This window comes from Balaenoptera ricei, chromosome 8 (genome assembly GCF_028023285.1).
Source record: "Balaenoptera ricei isolate mBalRic1 chromosome 8, mBalRic1.hap2, whole genome shotgun sequence".
Classification (NCBI taxonomy): Eukaryota; Metazoa; Chordata; class Mammalia; order Artiodactyla; family Balaenopteridae; genus Balaenoptera; species Balaenoptera ricei.
The window spans coordinates 104,994,892-105,015,492 of NC_082646.1; the positions used below are offsets into that span (position 1 = coordinate 104,994,892).

The 20,601-nt window shown below is 50.8% G+C and overlaps 1 protein-coding gene across 1 annotated transcript; it reads right to left on the reverse strand.

Annotated features, from left to right (window-relative positions):
• Positions 1 to 9,866: 9,866 nt before the first annotated feature.
• On the reverse strand, positions 9,867 to 19,836 carry EEF1G (eukaryotic translation elongation factor 1 gamma). The gene is made up of 10 exons (XM_059931774.1): positions 19,728 to 19,836; positions 18,467 to 18,625; positions 17,719 to 17,782; positions 17,420 to 17,562; positions 16,767 to 16,910; positions 14,686 to 14,815; positions 14,083 to 14,287; positions 10,548 to 10,720; positions 10,331 to 10,455; positions 9,867 to 10,104 (listed from the first exon to the last, which is right to left on the reverse strand). Exons 1-10 carry the CDS (start codon positions 19,737 to 19,739, stop codon positions 9,946 to 9,948), a joined length of 1,314 nt encoding a protein of 437 aa, XP_059787757.1. The 5' UTR covers positions 19,740 to 19,836; the 3' UTR covers positions 9,867 to 9,945.
• Between the last annotated feature and the right edge of the window lie 765 nt (positions 19,837 to 20,601).

Consider the following 20,601-nt stretch of genomic DNA (forward strand, 5'->3'; position numbering starts at 1 on the left):
CCTTCCCCTCCCCCCATCCACTGCCCCCCCCGGCCTGGCCCGGGCCTGGATCTACCCCGAAAGGATGCGCTATGTGGCTTCTTCGGCAAGAAACTCCTCGAAGCTCCCTGAGGTTCATCCTCACAGCTGGAACTGCGAATCAGCCCATTTTTTCAGGAAGGACCAAGGGGTTCAGGCTGCGGCTGGGGGGCTTGGGTGATTCAGCCGCGACCGCCAGCCTGACGCGGACCTTTGAGTTTTCTCTCAACACGGGCAGCTACCCTTCAAATCCTCGGCCCCAGGCTCCTCACTCGGTTCCCAGGCTCCACGCAGCTGCGCGCATTTCTCGCCTTCCCTCTTTCTGGGGGCCCCTCAGCCCCTCCCCCCCAACAGAACCGGTCTGGAGACGCTCGCCCCACCTGCTGGAGTCAGGGTCACCAGTGCCCCCCGTGCCACCGTGCTGCTCCGGCCGCTGCAGCGACACCGGAGTCAGGCCTGCACCCCTTGGAGGAGCAGAGCCCGCTGTCTACCTCCCTGTCCCCCGCTTTTCTCTTCCTACCTATTTCTTCTCCGATCCCCTCCCTCCACCGCCCCACTGGCCAGACGCTGAGTTTCCAAATTTAAGCCATTTCCCACAGGCACTTCTAACTACACGGAGATTTTATTAAACGCTTAATGACGGGGTGCAGGGGCGTTCTGGCTACACCCTCAATCGCTTCTCCCCCGTGAATTCTCTTATCCTCCTTCCTGGATGGCCACCCACTACCCACGCGAAGCCAGTCTTCCTTCCTTCTGGAATGCTGCGTGCAGAAGGAAGACCCCAGGCTGGGGACCTGAGAAGACCTGGCCCCGGCAGGGAGCGCCCTCCTCGCTGTATGATCATGAGTGGGCTGGGGCTGAGACCAGCGGCCCTGTCCTCTGAAATGGCAAACATGTTTACAGGCTAAAAATACCCAGCAGCCAACTCTGCTGCCAGCCCTGGGGGCTGTGTCCCAGGTCCAGTTACCAGCACAGGGTACAGGCGTGGGGGAGGGAAGAGACAGCCAAAGGAGCCACAGACAGGCAGACACTCAGATAATGGACACAGAAAGGTGGAGACACATGTGTAGACATTCGGACAGGCATAGACATGCAGAGACACATAGTCAAAGCACAGACTTGGGCACCAGCATTCTCTCATTCTCTCTCTCTCTCTCTCTCTTTCACACACACACACACACACACACACACACACACACAGTGACTCAAACCCACAGCAGAGGCGGTTCCACCACCCATATCACAAGCACACAATCAGAAACCCAGACTTTCTGAAGAATCACCTCCACCTCCATTGTGGTCTGCACCCCTTTCCCAGCACCTACTTTATTGAAAGAAAAAATCTAAACTTTTCAACTTTGGGATGCTTTAAAAAATAAAAATAGAGATCAAGAGCTAATTATTTCCTATACTAATGGCTTTTTAAAGTTTATCTCATTTTAAATAACATTTACTCAGTTTTTAAATATGAACCAAGAATACAAAGTGGCCTGTGATCCTACAAGTCGGATAATCCTTGTTGCTGTTTCTGAAACAAAATCAATACCTCCGTAGGGTGAAGAATGTCAGTACAGAAAAGCAGAACAATAAAAAGTAGACATCTCCCCCCCACACCCAGTCCCTCTCCCCAAAAGTAATCACTGTTAACAGTTTACCAGAGGATTTTAACTTTATGAAATGAATCATTTGGTTCCTTGAAAGTACAAAGATTTCCAGTGCATATTAAGATGGGAGCTGATTTACAGCTAGGTTTTTCAGAAAGATAGCTCTGAAAAGATGGCCATGGGAGTTTGGAGGGAGGGGCTGGAGCAGGAAAGGAAGAGTGGGGAACGGTGTGGATATTGTCCCCTCACCTCATCTTGGGGGCCATCAGCACCCCAGGAGTGAAAGAACAGAGGCTAGTGTCCTGGGCTCAGAGCCAACTTATCTGCTCCATTGTTTGTTCTGGCCACCCTCTTGGTCAACAGAGAAGGCGGGAGAGGATGGTCTGGGGAGCAACCACAGAGCAGGGATTACTGGCCAGGTACTTCATTCAGGGGTAGGAGGGTCAGGATACCTGCTGGGAGGTGGTCCTGGGGACTGGCTTCTGCCCCATTCTAGGCTAGGACGGTAGATAAGGGGTAACCTAGACCCTGCCCCCTAAAAAACCATGATCGTGCCTGCCAGACGAAAGCTGGGGTTTCTTAGGGTCAGCCTCCTCAGCCCAGGCAAAGGGAATATTGTCAACAGTTTTCAGTGGTGCAACTGGAGACACACACTTTTAGAAATTTCTGCCAACCCTGCTTCTCCTGCCCACTGCTGTAGCCCCCAGCTTTCACTCCCCAAAGCTACCTCAATGGTGATTGTGCCTGACACTGCTGCAGGGACTTGACGTGTCAGCTCGTTTAATCCTCACATGCAGGAAGGAGAGGGTCTCAGAGAGGGGCCGTGATTTACCTAAAATCACACAACCCTCAGAAGCAGGAGTCAAAGCTCCCACCAGCATCTAAGCTCCACGGGGGCAGGAATTCTTTGTTCTCTGCTGTGTACTCCGTGCCTAGAGCAGTGGCTGGCACCAAGCAATCACTCCAGAACACTTCGTTAAATGAGTGAATGAATGAATGAACTACAGGTATAACTGGCCCCAAAGCCCTTGTTCTTTATACAACAGCATCCTGTACCCCATGATTCCCATGAGGGGAAGTCAGCTTCCCCTTGCTCTCAGCCCCAGGGAGCACTTCCCCCACATGTAGTTCTCTCATGCAGCTGCACAAACATTCACTGTGTCCAGCACTGGGTCAGGGGCCGATGGGGGTGGTGGTGCTGGTGCAGGTAATGGAGTACTTGGCAAGATGGAATCCCTGCCCTCAAGGCGCTCAGTCCAGAAGGAACTATCCTCTGATGCCACCTTACCTTGTACTCTGAGTCCTAGGCTTTGGAAAAACAGGACATTATCTTTTCTTACAGATCTTTTACACCCCTACCTTACTTCCCCCCACACAGACACACTATTTTTTAGTTATGAGTCCCCTCAGTTGGTTCCAACATCGCAAAGAAAACCTTGTTTCAGACTTCCCTGTCAAAATAAGGGCTACCCAGGGATCTGAGAGAATGTGAGCCCTCCCCTGCCACTACACCATCCTTCAGAAGCATCCCACGCCACAGTCCTCCAGACTCACTGGAAAAGCTAGGTAAGCTCTAGGACTCCTCATCACTGGGATACCCCAGCTTCCCCAGAAGTGTCACGCCCTCCCTGGGGGTTCCCTGATATGTATGTAGTATGTGTGTGATGAACCCTGGGCTCCTTTGTTGCCAGGCAACGTGCCTCTGTTTTGTTCTTATTATGCCTGTTTCCATAGCAACCACAAAGGGGAGCTCCAGTGGGCAGGCCCCATGCCAGGGGATTCCCCTTCCCCTCCCTTCTCTCCACAGTCCTCTGAAATCAGTGTGTTACGAGGAGGAAGAGAAGCCAACTGCTCAAAGAGTCATCATGGCTTTTAAACTCTGATCCCAGAAAGGAAGTGAAGTGTGCAGTCTGCTTGCAGTCTCTTTAAAAGCAGACTTTTTCCCCGGATGAGGGCCCTTTGGCATGTCAGCCTTAGAAGCACAGAAATTACTGTTACCCCTTCTTCGAGCCATCTGGGATCTCCCAGACCCCAACTCTACCCCATACCCACACCAGCCCAGAGATGAGCAACGCTACCAAGCACCAGGTCCTTCTCCATTCACTTCCATTGATTCTAATCTATCATCTTCCCTAGTGGAACAGCAAAATTATTGGGCGATTCTGGGATCCAAACGTTATTTTCTAAGCAATTCTCAAACCCCAAACTCCTAACCCAAACCCAAAATAGGAAGCCAAATCGAACCATCCTCCTCCAGCTCAATTCAAATCCCAGCCTGTGTTAAACCTCAGGCTTCAAATAAGGAGTTCCTGAACTACGCAGATCAGACAGATAGGATACCGGAAACCCTCCCGTTACACTCAGTCCTAATTGAAATCTTCAGGCCCAAGCAGAACCCAAGTTAAAGCTGACTAGAGAACAACAGATGAGACACAGGGCCCTGAGTAGAGACTCTGGGATGTAAGAAGGCAAAGAAAGGCTGTCCAGGCAAGAGAAGGGGAACAGATGTGAGCAGGGCGAGTAGGGCAGGTGGCCACATCAAGACAGCTGGATTCCCAGCGGCAGAGAGAGATGGCCTAGAGGCACCTGAGCTGTGGGTGCCGGGATGCTGGGGGAGCAAAAAGATAATAGGAAATGGGGACCCAAGATTAAGGAAAAGAAGTGGCAAAACAGGACTGAATGAGGCTGTACAGGGAGGGAGGGAGAGAGAGAAAAAAAGAGCCCAGAGCTGAGCTAGGGACTGGGCGGATGGACTTGTAAACAGGAGCCGAGGGAGGGAGCTGGAATGAACAGAGCAGCCAACGCCCCAGGCAGCTCCCCTCCCCAGCAGGGAGGGAGGGGCTGGGAGAGGGGCACACCAGCCTCCTCTCTCCTTTTTTGGGATCTGCCTTTCTGCCGTCCTTTCCAAATTCCTCTGCTTTTCCCCCGGTTCCCCAGGGAAGGGAAGACCAGCCCAGGGTTTCTCTCCCTCCTGTGCCCATACTTCCCAAGTCCAGTTTAAGGAGAATCAGGCTGAGCAGGGAAGGAAGGGCCTAGGCTGCCCAGAGCCTGAGTCACCACATAGCTGAGGTTCCTGTCACTCGAAGTCCCGCCTCTGCTACACTCTGTGCCCTCTGCCCGCCCCAGGACTTGGATCACCCCAGGACTTGGATCGCTGGGCCTGACCCTGCCCCAGGACCTGCTCCACTTCCATGAGCCTTTCCCGGGTCAGGGCTGTCTTACTCGGGCTGCTGGCAGCCTTAGATACAACCCTCTCCTCGCTTCCGAAACTACTGTACTTTGTCCACAGCTTTTTTTTTTTTTTTTTTTTTAATTTTTTAAATTGTATTTATTTTTTGGCTGCATTGGGTCTTTGTTGCTGCACACGGGCTTTCTCTAGTTGCGGCGAGCGGGGGCTACTCTGGTGCGGTGTGCGGGCTTCTCATTGCGGTGGCTTCTCTTGTTGTGGAGCACAGGCTCTAGGAGCACGGGCTTCAGTAGTTGTGGCGCACGGGCTCAGTAGTTGTGGCTCGTGGGCTCTAGAGCGCAGGCTCAGTAGTTGTGGCGCACGGGCTTAGTCGCTCGTGACATGTGGGATCTTCCCGGACCAGGGATCAAACCCATGTCCCCTGCATTGGCAGGCATATTCTTAACCACTGCGCCACCAGGGAAGTCCCTGTCCCCAGCTTTTGAGGGAAGCGTCCTCCTGCTCTTCTTAGGAGCAAAAGTGACTCAGTGAGCGGCTGCAAGAACTGTGGAAAGAGAAGCATGCACCGTTGATAAGTCACTTCCCCTCTCTGGCCTCCAGTTTTCTCTTGGGTAAAAGAAAGGGACTACTTGCTGTGGTCTCCCCGAGGTACATTCTGTAAGACTGAGTCAAAGAGATGGAAAGTTGCTATTGAAGAGAGTGGGATAAAAGGGGCGTGTTTGCTAACTCCTGTCCTAACAGTAGGAGTGGATGGGGTACGGGCACAGGAACCGCCACTATAGGGCAGCCAACACTCTAGGCAACTCGGTGACTCAGGTCCCGAATCCAGGCCAATGGGCAGGAAAGCACCCCGTGGCTCTCCTGCGAATCAGGGGAAATGCAGATCTCCCTGAAGAATGACTGGCCAGGGTCCCGCTTTAACCAACTCTCCCTTACACCTAGAAAGCTTCTGATCCCAGTGTGGGCCCCACGTCTTTCGACGAGCACCCTAACCTCCCTGGCCTAGCTTCCACTCCTCCTGCCTGGCCCTGGCAAGCCCTCTGCCCTCAACTCCGTAGCCCTCCCTACCCTCCAACGGCTCCCCTGCCCTGCCGTGTCCCCTCATTTACCCCTTGGCTCTGCCCATCCTCACTATCCACCCCCATCCAGGCAGAGCCAGCCAAATGATTGCAAAAGGGCTGAGCCAGCGGGAGAGGCCCTCACATGACAGCTGTTCCTGCTGCGGAGGGGAGGGGGCAGCTGGAAGTAGAGGGAGGCACATTCCATGGGAGATCTGATCAGAAATAGCCCCAAACCCTTAATGACCATCCAGCTCCGGCTCAGCGCAAGGCCTGCCCATCGTGTAAAACAAAGTAAGGTCAACAGGCTCCCTTGGGAATCCTGAGGAAATCAGCAAAACAAAAGGGGGCGGCTACATGAGGGGAGGGGGCTACAAGAATGAAAAAAATCCAGGAACATGTAGAGATCCAGGGTCACCAAGGATACCTTTGCCACTGAACCAGCCCCACCTGCCCAAGGCATTCTCTCTCTTACAAGAGATTCAAATGAATACAGGGCTACTCCCCAGCAACCGCCATTATCCCCCCACTCCACCCACCCCTTGCGTGCTGAGGCACCGGGACACCCCAGTCATTCCACTGGAGTAAAACAACAGCCTCCTTGGGGAGCCATGCCAGCCTGATTAGAGCAAACAGACAAGAGCAGGTGGCATAGTTTCTCTAACCTTTCTGGAGCGCCAATATTTTAGCTCCATAGCATTAGGGGAAGAATAAATAAGGTGGGTGCCCCAGAATTACATTAAAACATACAGAGAGGGGACTTGCCTGCTGGCACAGTGGTTAAGAATCCGCCTGCCAATGCAGGGGACACAGGTTCCAGCCCTGGTCCGGGAAGATCCCACATGCCGCGGAGCAACTAAGCCTGTGCGCCACAACTCCTGAGCCTGCGCTCTAGAGCCCACGCGCCACAGCTACTGAAGCCCACACACCTAGGGCCCGTGCTTCGCAACAAGAGAAGCCACCGCAATGAGAGGCAAGCGCACCACAACGAAGAGTAGCCCCCCTCGCCGCAACTAGAGTAAGCCTGCGCACAGCAGCGAAGACCCAACGCAGCCAAAAATAAATAAAATAAATTTATTTTAAAAAACCCAAAACCAAAAAACATAGAGGACCAATGCAAGTTGGAGAAGTTACAGTGTCCTGCAGGTACCACTGATGGGGTGAGCCGGGGAAGCCACAGTCACCCAGGAACACCCATCTGATGTGTGGAGGGAAAGTTCGGGTTCTGAAGACATGCCATGAAAGGTTGCCATGAAAACCACGGTATTAATTTCAGAAATGACTGGGTGGAGTCTTCAAAGCACTTCATTCCTCTCCCTTCAACATTCTAGACCCTTCCCCCACCCTTCAAAAGGGGAAGTGGCACATTTGGGGCATGTGGGCAGCTGGTGGGCTGGATGGGTCTGACCCAGTGTGAGCAGCAGCTGTCCAGCTCCAACCAGGACGTGAAGAAAAGACAACCTAGGTCTTTCTTGGAAGAACTTTAAAGGCTTTTGACTTTTTAATAAGTGACTTAAGCAGAAACGCCAACAAAGCTAAAATAAACAGCCGCTTATAACCAGTACCTACTGGTTTATCTACGAGCTAAACCAAGTGTCGGCCTCCCATTCACACTCCAGCCTCTGTGAAGATTGTATCTGCAGTCAAACGCACGTCTGAGCCCCGAACCCCTCTCCAGTTTCTCACCCTCCGTTTCTGGAGGCTCTGAGATTTTGCTCCGTAAGTGGGTGAAATAGCCTCCTCCTTCCCGCATCCTATCCCATTTCTCCAAGATCCTGCCCTGTCCTCAGCTCTCCACCCACTCGCAGCAGCCCCTTTCCTTTCCGCCCCGCGACCCCAGCCCCTGCCGGTCCTGAGCAGCACCGTGGGCGCGGGGACGCCAGCTGCAGCGTGAGCCTCCCCGGCACGTCTGGAAAACGACCCCACCACGGGGGACGTCCCCACGGCGCAGGCTCTCACTGGCTGCGGCGAGCGAGCCGGGCGGGGCCGAGAGCGCCCCCACACCGCACTGGGAGGAGCGGGGGGCGGGGCTCTAGCTAGCGGCGCGGAGGGCGGGGCGGGCGCCCGGTCGGATCATGGAGAGATCCCGAGTCCTCAGGCGGTGCGATGGTGACTCAGTGCTCCCCGGGGTAGGGCGGGGACCGACCCAACTACAGCTGTACTCCCCCTTCCCCCGCCCCACATCTGCCCTAGAAACTCCTGATGTTAATCTCTTTCTTGCCCACCCCGGCAGGGTAGAGGCCCTCCCTTCTCACACCGCCCCCCACCCTTTGGAGGCCAACAGCAAACCTTCCTGAGGCCACAACCCCCTCTCCTCTGGGCCTCCCACCCAACCTCCTGCTTGTGGGTCCTGGCCCTCCCCCAAGCGCAGGCCTGGCCTCAACCAACCTGGCCACACTCCTCGGCACCAAACCGCCAGAGCTAGAGGCACAAGAAGCAGGACGTGTGGATGAGTCACTCTTCCTGCAGTCTCAGAGGGAGGCTAGGAGGCGGTCCAGCCCCCCCAGGCCAGAACCGCCCCCCCACGCACGTGGGCTGCCAGGCCCGCCGCTGCCCAAGCCGCCCCCTTTTCCCCGGGCCTCTCAGGCCTAACCCTGCAAACCTACTTGCACAGCTCAGTCTCTCCTGCCTCCATCTTCAGGTCCTGGGAAGATTAAGGATACCAGGAAGGTCGTGAAAATTACACAAGCCAAGGAGCAGAGGGTGTGGAGGGAAATGGAATCCAGGAGGGGAGTCTGACCGGTTCTGTGAGGCCCAGGCAACCAGCGAAGGGCACACCCTGGCCAGCACCTAGCACTTTTAGCTCTTATCCTAGAGGAGCCCAGAATGCGCAGAAGCAAGACAGGTAGCAAGTCTGGAACCAACTCAGAACTACCAAGGAGCAAATTCTGAGCAAGAATCAACCCATCCTCACCCAATTGGATTCCAAATCACCACTCTCCCCTTGCCCATTTGTTCACAGAACCCCAACTGCAGTTAAGGTACCAGCGCGATTACAGTCCTACTCCCTCAAAAGCTAGCAGCCCCCACCTATACTGGGAAAGATCACCTTCTTCCCCTCCCAAGCCAAGACCCCCTGCCCTTGCTTTGTGCTTGGACTTCAGGGATGGCAAAAAATAACCACTCAGAAAACCACAACCTGGAGACCAAAGCCTCAAAATGTGAATCAAACCAGGTTTCCAACTTCATCTGAGCTGTTAAATTTACAGGGAGATCCTTAATGCTCTTCAGAAGACACAGAAAAGACGATCAGAGTAGGGGCAAGTTATCTCTGAAAAGGGTATAATAAGAAATTAAGCTCAAAGGAGAAAAAATAGCAACCACTGATCTGAGCAGGGTTGTTAAAAGACATTTATGACTGCTCTACATTGCAGGAAGCGCTAGGGCGTGTTTAGGGTACAGGCTCCAGTGACACCCACTGGGTTCAAAATCCTGTCTCCACCACCTAAGATGTGTGATCACAGGCAAGTTGCTTAAATCTCTGAACCCCACTTCCTTGTTGGAAAGTAGGGATACCCCAGAGATGATCCACAGCCAGGTTAGGGGGCCACAGGCCAGTATCTGTTCCAAGGAGTCTCTTCTCGCTGTTTGTCTGAAGTGTTGAAACTATGACTCTTGGATACGGCTGCTGCCCCACCGCACAGGGCAGTTGCGGGAAGCAGTGTCAAGTCGCTCTGCATGCTGTGCTCTCACCCCGTCGGCAGGTATTCTCCCCCTTCACGCGGGAAGGTCTGGAGTTAGGTAGTTACAAAGCCCCGTGTCACCACCTCCTAACTACATCCAATCTCTCCCAGCTAGGCTAGAAGATGGTCATCACAGGAGAGGCAAGGCAATTAAAAAAAAAAAAATCAAAACTGAGGAGAGGCCTCTCTTTCTGCTCTTCTGAAGACTTCTCTCCTACACAGGGAGGTCCTGCAGGTATAGACAACACCCTGCTTCAACATATCTACTCCCCTTTGAAGAAGCCATCACCCACAAAGGAGGCAGGGCAGGAAAGGATTCAATGTTCAGTTTCCTTTAATGACCCCCATTCTCCCTGAAGGGCAGGTGCAGGCAGCTAGGCGATGGCAAGAGACGTTCACTTGAAGATCTTGCCCTGATTGAAGGCTTTGCCCACATGCTGGAAGGCCCCATCCCAGGAAAAGTATTCTCGAACCAGCGTCTGGGTCTCCTCGCTGCTGGGATCCAGTTTCCGCCACGTGTATGACTCATAGTCCACCTGCCAGTCTGGACTCAGCTGGGGAGAAAAGCCAGGTAGAAGCATGCGGTCAGGTTACTGGCCGCTGTCCCACACATGGTACTTCCAGCTCAGACACCCGTCATCAGACCCCAGGACTCCTGTGAACATGACAGCTCCTTCACGGACACATTCCTTGAACTCTCTGGAATGCCCACCGGGAGTGCACTTCCCAAATCCTCGCCCCACCCTAAAGAGGCAGACCCCTCCCCTGCACCTTCCTCACCGGAAAGGCAAGCTCCTGGCCTCGGAAGACCCAGACTCCAGAAATGGAGCTGCTATTGTTGGTTCCAAACAGAATGACACTGGCAAAGGCATTCTTCCTCAGTTTGTCCAATCGCTGGAACATTCCTGAAGGGCAAGAAGAACATTCAGCCTTTGAAATCATGTCACCCACTACCTTGTCTCCTCCCTTCCCCTTCCCAGAGCCCCCCTCTGCTCACCGGTGATGAGGTTGCAGCTCATGAAGGTCTGGGTGAGCTCTTCAGGGAAGCGGTAGTCAGAGTACCACAGGGACCAGCCATCTTTATCAAAGTGCTCCCAAAAGTACGGCAGCGCCACGGAGACTGTGTCCTCGTTGGAGTACTTGCGCTTAAATTCATCCAACACAAAGGTACTGAATGAAGGAAAAAAAGCAAGGAGATCAAGGTGGAGAAGGTCCTACTGCGGCAGCGGCAACGTTGCCTTGCTAAGAGAAGCTAAGGGTGTTTCCACTCAAATTTACTGCTTTAAAGGTAGAGTCTCTGGATTGGCAGATGTGTATCACCTTCCAAGGGAGGAGAGCTGGGGGGAGGAGAGCTGGGGGGTATGAGAGGCGCCCAGGGCATTCCCTTATCCCCCCACCCCCAGCCTAAATATGCTAGGCACGTGGAGGGTGGGGCCCAGGATCTGCCCCAAGAAAGGCATGGCGAGCTGCTGCCCCCTGGTGGAGACTCACAGCGAGGACTCCTTTTTTTTTTTCCTGGCCGGCCCCTCCCCGGGCTCTTTTCCATGAGTCACACTCAGTTCCTGACTCACCCAAGTCACCGCCCCCACCCCTCCCCATCACACAGGCCTCTTCGGGTTACACACACTATAATATGACAGCAATGTAAGTGAATGTTTGCAAAGGGCCTCCACCCCAAATCCTACACCCGTGTCCTTTAGTTACTCTGCCCAGAAACAAGTTCAAGTGATCTTTGAAGCAATCTGGCACACTGAGCCAAGGATGCCAGCATCAGAATAGGAGAGGTGCCTCCCCCCATGGTAGGGCTTCTGTTTTTTTTTTTCTTTCCTTCCAATTATAAAAACACATACTGACTGAAGAAAAACACTCACTATGCCAGCAAAGAAGGTAACTAATATTTTAATGTATTTCCCACTGGCAATTTTCCAAAGATGATACATGTAATTCTGTGCCTTACACAATTTGCTCACTTACTACTGCCTGGCTATCGAGAATGTTTTGCAGATGTTTTAATGGCTAAATAATCTTCTGCATGAATGTGCCATAAATCTATTAAACCCCCTTATACTGAATGTTTAATTGGTTCAATTATTCATTAGTATATAATTAATGTCAACAAACCCTAGAGTCAGAGAATGTTACCATCTCACTGCTGCAACGTAGCAAAGCAGAGAATCTGTCCTTTAACCCAAGGTCCTAGGTTCCTTCCCAAATGCACATCAGAGACCTCATCTGAGGTGCTTTACTTCCTCAACCACGCAAAAAGTAGGGCTGGGGAGTTTTTCTTCACTCTCTCCTGAGCTGTTATTATTTATGACCATGTGTCCATTTTTCTCCCAAAACTGACCACAGGTGGGAGATTGGGATTGATATATGTATAAAAGGGATAATAAGAACCTGCTGTATAAAAAAAAATAAAATTCAAAAAACAAACAAACAAACAAACAAAAACAACTGACCACAGGCTCTTAACAGCTCCCAAAACAAGTTTAGCTGGAAGGCCTTAAAAGGACTAAAATTAACTCTGGACAAATGAGTCTTGTCTTTGAAGACATCACCTTTGAGTCATTAAGAATCCTGGGGAAAATCATCTTGGCAGCCCAGGAGTGCACCATGGTAATGCAACAAGTAAGTACTAATAAGCATTCCCAAATGATACAAAAAAAAAAAAAAAAAAGTGCTGGGGCTTCCCTGGTGGCACAGTGGTTAAAAATCCGCCTGCCAGTGAACTTCTGTAGTGTTGGAAATGTTTTAAAATTGATTTTTTGTGGTTACACAGATCTATAAATTTAGTTAAAGGCATTGACCTATGTAATTATAATGACTGAATTTTATATGGAAAATTATACTTCATAATGGAAATTATACTTCAATAAAACTGTTTAAAAAAAAAAAGAATCCACCTGCCAATGCAGGGGTCACGGGTTCAAGCCCTGGTCCGGGAAGATCCCACATGCCGCAGAACAACTAAGCCCGTGCGCCACAACTACTGAGCCTGTGTGCCACAACTACTGAAGCCCGCCCGCCTAGAGCCCATGCTCCGCAACAAGAGAAGCCACCGCAATGAGAAGCCCGCGCACCGCAACGAAGAGTAGCCCCCGCTTGCTGCAACTAAAGAAAGCCCGTGTACAGCAACGAAGACCCAATGCGGCCAAAAAAAAAAAAAAAAAAAAGAAAAAATTTATTTTTTAAAAAAATGCTAAGTTTATTAAAGATTTTAAGTTTACTGCCTGATTTATTTTATGCCCAGTGTACAGACCCAATATATGTGAATATCTCTAGCTATTAGCAGTACCTGTGTTACGAGGGCGTACCTAATTTGGGTTGGTTATCATAGCTTACTTACAGATACCAAAAATCCTGCTCACTCTTGACCTGCCCCTGTGCTAGATTCAAGGTAATCACTTTGGTTCAGAAAGAAATATATCCTTAAAAAGCAGCTGCGTTAGGAGCCTTCTTGTATGAAGTGCCTGGGAGTAAGAGCTCTCAGCTACACCCCAAGTTGCTCCCCAAATGGGGAAGCAGCAGTTCCTAACGGCAACCATCCAGTACTATGTCGCTTACAACTCCACATACTTCTTATGCCTACCACCAGTGTGTGCTCCTTCATCCCATATACAAACCACTACCAAATGGGGAGGTCAAACACTGTTGCACCCCAACAAACCAACTAGTGAAAGGATAGATGGCTTTAGGAAAAGCAGAATGGGCAAGAAAAACAGAAAAGAGAACTAAGTGACGTGACCATGGAAAAGACATTTCTCATATTGCTTGAAATTCGAATAAGGTGACCCGGAGCAGTGACTGAAGAAAGATTTGATGGTAAACAACTGGGCAAGTACTGGCTGTCCCACTTTTTTCACACTAAAAATCCCCCCTTTACTGTATTTTTCTTCCAAGAACCCCTATGGTGACTGAGAAGAGGACACAGACGACCACCCCATTTACTTCCTTCTCCTTGCGGGGTTTAACTCCCCCACACTGGGAAACAATAAACCAGACAGGCACTACGTAGCCATGGTCATCATCCTTTCTCTTAAAGTGAGCAATTTTTATATAGGCTGATGCATCAAAACAGCAAAAAGACAATCAAAGGATACTGACATGGTGTCTGCTGCCTCAGCAAAGCCAGCAAAGCAGAGCAGGTGGAGGCTCTCTGCATTTTCTTCCTTCCTGCACCCCTCAGTGTTATTAGTTCCGAGCCTTCTCAATCTCAAATCCTAACGCGCGCACACAAGACCAATCAATTCACCTCCACACCGAATTCTGGGCCCTGGGCCCATCTGCTTTCCTTGCTAGAAAGGCAGTTCTGATATCCTCAAATACCAGATGCATTAGGAACTTTTCTACTTTCAAAAGTCACCCAACTCTTGATGGTAAAGTCAGGAAGCTGCTGTATTTGCAACTAAAATATATCTTTCAATTTTGTATGGACAACCTAAAGTCCTAGGCCCTAGCAGTATGAGGGGGATGCACACAGGGGAGCACAGGCCTTCCTGGGTCCCATGCCCTCTACCCTCCAACATCCGTACCTCTTGGGCAAGTGAGCAAAGGGGTCCTTGGCCTTCGGCTCTGCAGCCAGCGCCTGCTCACATTCGTCCAGCTCCTCCTCAGGAGCAGGGGCAGCTGCCTTCTTCTCCTCTTTCCGCTCGGCCTGGGGCTTCTGCTTCTCTTCTCGAGAAGCTTTCTCTTTCCGTGGGGTGTCCTTTTTAGGCTGGCTCTCTGCAAACTTTTTAGCTGGTGCAAAGGGAAGGAGAAAAGTCAACGTCTGGCCTCTTTCCACAACCCTCCCAAGCCAGGCACAAGCAAAGTAATGGAGGAAAACTGCTGGGTGGGACAACTAAGGGATCTAGACGCTACACTGCCTGCCACCGGTTCACAGTACATCCTTGAGCAAGAATGCAACCCTCAGCAACAAATACATGTGCATCATGATTCTACATATTAACACAAATGAGTGGGAGCGTGTGTGTGTATAAGACAAGTATCACAAAACGCTAGCTGCTACGTGCGATGATGCCCTACGTTCTGTGGGTCCACATAACCCAAAAGCTAGACGGGAAATCAAGGGGTTAAGACTGAGCAAACCAGTCCCCTGACCCTGCCTGCATGCTCCCCTACCTCCTCAGACTTACCATCAAATTGGGCCATTTTCTCACAGAGTTTCACCTCCCCCAAGACCGCCCGGAACTGGGGCTGGTTAATGCAGGTGAGGAACCAGCGGTTTGTATTAGTGAAGGCCTGGCGGAAAGAAGGCTCCAGAACCTGCCAGGATGCAAGAGTGGACATAAAGTCAGTGGAGGGAAAAATGCTGACGAGTTTCCAGTCAGAGCCCCTTGTTTCTTTCTACACCAAATCTCCAACTTCCTTTCAGCCCCCAGAACACCAGCTTTCCCTGGAGGGCCACTGCCCACTTACCTTACTAATCTTCTCTCCTGCAGTCCAATCCAATTTAATGGATGCTTGGTCCCACCCTCTATTCACTATGAATCTACCTGGTAGGAATATTTATATTGTGCCTTACTCCTTTTACAAAGCCATTTCATACCTATAATTTCACGTGTCAATAAAACTTAAAAGGTTGGGACCAACAGAGAGCTACGAACTACTCACTTTGCCAAACAAATAATGAAAACTGTCTATATGAACTATGTGATACGTGAGAGATATATACATGCATCATCAAACTTCAGAAAGTAAATATTCAACAGCAAAAAAGTTTATTTCAGAATAAGAGTGCTTAAACTTAGCTTCATGAAAAATTCATCTACCATATTTTCAGTTTGCCAAAATCAGAGGGAAAATAATCCTGTCAAGGATACATCACAGTCAGTTCTGTAGTGCTGGTTCTGCAGTACATGGGTTCAAATCCTACTCCACAACTTCCGGGCTACATCTCTTTCACCCACACAACAAGCAAAGACTCACTAAGATTGTCCTTGTTACGCCCTGGCACAGGCTCTGACACAAAGTAGGTGCTTTTTTCTTTGCTGTTATCACATTACTATTCTGGTCCAGCATCAGTCCAAGAGCTGCTGTTTAGCAACCAGCAATATGCCATCTTTAACCCAATAACCTCAACAGTGATTATTACTACCTTGGTTTTATAGCTTCCACAGGGGAAAAAAAGAGGACTAAATGAATCCACATACACCCTCCCCCCAACAACCAGTAAGTACTGAAGCCAAGAACTGATCCTAGTTTTGCCTCCAAAGATCTTGATGCTGAAGCTATCACCTCTACCTCTGTCTTCACAACTAAGCACAACCGAGCAACCTGAGAAACATGGGAACAAACTAAACATATTAGCTGGCAAACAGAAATTAAGGGCAACAGAACAGGACCAAACTTCTCAGAAGGAGGGAAAGCAGTCATGGTGTAAGAAGACAGGGTAGAGGGTCTGTGGAAAAAGAGAACCAGGCACTTTCTTGACATAAGAGAAGCCATTTTTGGCCTAAGCCATTTTGTGATCTGAACCTGGCTGTAATACTTGTCCTTAAACAGGTCTTTGTAATTAATGATCTTAAGGGAACAAAAGAATGCAGAAAACTGGGAATTCCCTGGCGGTCGGGTGGTTAGGACTCCGCGCTTCCACTGCAGGGGGCACGGGTTCGATCCCTAGTCGGGGAACTAAGATCCTGCATGCTGCATGGCGTAGCAAAAAAAAAAAAAAACACAAAAATGCAGAAACAACTATTATCAGGCAAGAGAAGTAACAGCAGCAAAGACAGTGTATCAGTAGTAAAGACTCCCAGTTGTTTCAGTAGTAAAGATTAGCCTGAAGCCCTCAACCACCAGATCAACTGGAACCTAAGGGATGATGATGACGACATTTTCTGACCCTCATGACTTCCATCAGCTAAAGCTCAGACTCTGTCAACCACCCAAGGCCCATCATGAGTATGCATGTACCCTTAGCTTAAAACTTCCCCAGTTTTGCTGTTGAGAAAGATCCCTGGTGTTTTCCTTACTTGTTGAAAGTAATAAATCCTTCCTTATCCTCATCTTTTGCTTGGTTGGGTCTTTTGGCTCAATGCCCATCAAGAGGCAAGCCCAGTTTTCCAGTAACAGTGGTACTCAGTCCTGCAATTCCTAAAGACTAGCTGTTGCCTCAGACTCTCTCACATCAGCAGGATACTGATAACCTGGCAGACCTGTCACTCTGTTGCTAATCCCCACCTACCCTCTGTCAACCCAGATTCTTTATAAACTTCACCTGTTTATAAAGCCACAACAGGGTGCAGACAACTGTGATGTCAGCCAGCGTCACACGTTCGCCCACCAGAAAAGTCCTGGTCTTCAAGTGAGCATCCAGCAGCCCCAGAATTCGCCTCACCTCCTCCTTTGCATTCTCTGTGGCCTATTGATTTAAAATTATCAGACTTGGCAGTGGGTACCAACCCTTGTCCCTGCCCTTCTCCCCCAATAATAAAACTAAGGTAGCTATTCCACTGCGTCCTGGCTCCTTCCAAACGTATCGCAAATGAAGCTCTCAATGTTAAATTTCTTCATGGCGCAGTCTGGCTTCATTTCCCACTGTACTGATCGTAGGCATATATCTTTGAATTTTAGAAGGAACCTTAGAGGTCATCTGGTCTAACCACTCCCTTACCATTTGGTACAACCTTTCTAGAGCAGAGGTCTCTCGTCTGGCCACTCAGACCTCCCACCTCCACTGGGTCTGTCTGACAAAGAATCCAGATACCATCAACAGCCCAGCGCTCCAAACTGAAAGCTCAAAGACTAGGTATTTATTAGCCACATATTCTTGGCATCACCCTTCCTCAACCTTTCTTATTTCTTCCTCCCTGATACTGAGGAGCTGACACCACCCCTGCTCTTGGTTTCTCCCCAAGTTCCAAGGCTCACCTGCTTGTTGTGGTGCATGATGCCCAAGGTGGGGAACACCCAGGTACTGGCTGGGGGAACTATGTCGCTATCAGCAAAGCTCACCCACTGCACCACCTGGGCTGCTGCTTCAGGAGTACTTCCCCGCAGCTCCTCGTTGCTCACTGCAGAGGCGGAACATAAAGGTCAGAACTTTGGGGCTGTATCAAAGCCAGTGCAGGTCCCTGAAAATTCCTCTCCTTGCCCGCTCCAGCTCCCCTCACCCTCTCCTGCACCCCATCACCTCCAGACCTTCCCATCCCCCAGCCACTGCAGGTTACCATAGTAGGCAATGGCATTGCTCTCGAACACACAGAACCCATCGTCACCCTCAAAGGCTGGAACCTGGGGACAAAGCAGTCATAAGTAAATATACAGCAGTTTCTCACTAGTCAAGCCCAGGGACTCAAATCGTTTTGAATAAAATTTTTTATATAAGGCTGAGAACCCTTGCTGACCAAACTCTTGACACTATCCGAAACTCGAGAACCAAAATTGTATGAGTAACTTACCATCCCCTACAACCTGAACTCACATAAGAGACCTCCAAAATTTAGATATTAGATATTTGTATATAATCTCAAATAAGCAAAAGGCAAGAAACCCGAGTCCTATATTTCTGTCTATATTATCCCAAGTATTATAGTACTCCCCCACTGCACTTGATCTCTTCTACATGTAGCATGGTTACTCATCTATCTCTGTTAAGCCTCTTGGGGCAAGAATTCTACTCATAGCAGATATTTGATCTATTTGCCCTGAAATCAGTCAAAACTGATCCTCTCTCCCACAAATACAAAAAAGCCTGTGAATTTCATAGGAAGTGACTGAACAGCTCTGTACTATTTTTAACAACAAATAAATCACAACTGTCTCAAAAAAAAAGTTTTTTTAAGTCTCTGAAACGTGAAAAAAAAAAAGTAACATGGAAAGCTCCCTTTTAAAGATGGAGGTCATCTTCCCAGTGATGGAATCTCAGTTCTCCTTGGGTTCTCAGGACCAAAGGCCCCTCTCCACTTCCCTACTCACCTTGCCAGCAGGAAATTTACGGAGAAATTCGGGGGTGCGGTTGGTTTGGCCAAAATGGAAGTGGGGTGGTGCGGAGAGCACGCGGACCTGAGCCCCGCTGTACTGAGCGGCAATGAGGGCCTTGAAGGCCCTCCAGTTTTCAGGATATGTGTACAGGGTCTGTGGGGAAAAGGCGGGGAATAAACCATTAATGACTAGAAGGGTCCCAGTCCTAAGTGTTACTCGGGAACAACTTCCCCGAGTAGTCCCAATCTGTTTCGACTCACTCTTTTACTCCCTTTGGTGAACCAAGTTAGTTCTTCAGTATCTGCAGTCCTGTGTAATCAGAGTCCTCCAAAATACGCGGACATAACTACACACCAACGGCTAAATAAAGCTTGTTGACAGATGTGACCTTCCCTAAGGACGTCTCTGGAAGCGTTCTCTTCCCCTCAAATACATCTCTAAGAAATGCAGAACTTCTAGATCCCTCACACTCCGTCGGCCGACAAATACACACCCCTCCCTTCCCAGAGCCCTTGTTCATTCATTGCTGGTCACTGAGCGCCTGCTTACTCTACTGAGCCGCTCACCCTTCAAAAGCATCACCCTTGTTTCCAAGACACACACACCAACCAAGACATTTCTAAGTCCCCCTCCGAACAGCCACGAAGAGACCGAATGCCATCTTCTCTTCCTAAGCCAACTCGGTCTCCCTGAAAAACCTTTCATTCCTTGTCACGCGTACCATCCCTCCGGTCCTGTCCCGCAGTGAGTTCCCAGGGGTTTCCTTCTCTCCTTCTATTAACGTGGCCAGCGGGGTCCAACTGGTCTGACTCCAGCGTCCGGAGGCTCCTCTCGCTCCCAAACCTCCCCGCGGGACGACCCTTAACCGTGGCCAGCCGTACGTGCCCACAAAGACCCTCCTCTTCCCCTGTCCCTCCTGTTGCCCCACAAAACGGTCGCAAAAGTTCTGTCAACCTGCCCGGATCCCACGTCTCGAAAAGGTAACGAACCGAACTCCGTTCTCAGGTCCCAGACTGCCAGGATCTGGCATCCCTGTTCTCTTCTACCCCAGACCCTTCCACCTCTTTGGCCTCCCAGAGCCCCAGCCTCAGTTCCCCTCCTGGGCCTGGAATTCCTACCCTCCAACAGTACGGTCTCTAGACCCCGGATCAGTTCCCCACTCGGCTCCAGAAACCCTCTGACGCCGGCTGGACCCACTCCGGCAGAGGATGGCGTCGGATAGGGTGACCTGGATTGCCAGAGCCGGCAAACTTACCCCAGCCGCCATGGTGATTCCGCAGAGAAAGGGGGTGGGGCTCTCCGCGCTGCCGCAAAGTAAGCCGTCAGGGAGAGAACGGGGGGTGCGGGGGGAGGGGGAGAGCCGTGGAGAAACAGCAGCCGGAAAGCGAGGACGGCATAGAAGGCTTACGCACGACAGTTCGGTATCCCGCGGCAGCTGAAAGGAAACAGGAGGTGGGGCCTGGGGCCTGCGCGGAAAAAGCTCGCGCCTGCGCGGTGAGGGATGGCCAATCCGAGTCCCGACATGGAGGTAGAAGGCGCGGAGGGTGGGGAGACTGTGAGAACTAGCTGGAAAGCCGCCCCTCTGCAGCTACGTGGCAGAGCTGCCAGCCCGGCATCGCGCCGGGCCCCAGAGGCGTTTCCCTCCGGGTCGCGGGGCCCGCGGTGATTTGATGGAGGTCCTGCCAGACCCCTAACATCGTGGTTGTGTGACACTCATAGGAGCGGAAGCAACTGCGTGGAGGTGGCGGGGTGCCACGTTCCTTTTGTTCCGGCTCTTTCTAGAGGAGAGCTTGTACATCTAACCCGAGCCCAAGTCCGAAGCCCTCTGTAAAAGTGAGGGTTTTTTCCATTAAACGGCCTCACAGCTCAAGGAGGCTGTTACTGCTTAGAAGAGGCACTAGTCCTCGGGCCTGCAACAGGGGAGGGGCTGAGGGAGAACCCAGCCACGTCCTGCCTCCCCGGAAGGGCTGACAATTCAATGGATGGTTCGCCCTTTACCCATGCTCAGATCTGAACCCAATTTAAGAACAGGATGAATTCCATTAAGTGAGAGAATGAAGAACCCTGAATCCAAATTTCAAGGCGTCACCGTTCATAACTCTGGGCAGTAAGGTAAATGTGGAAACAAA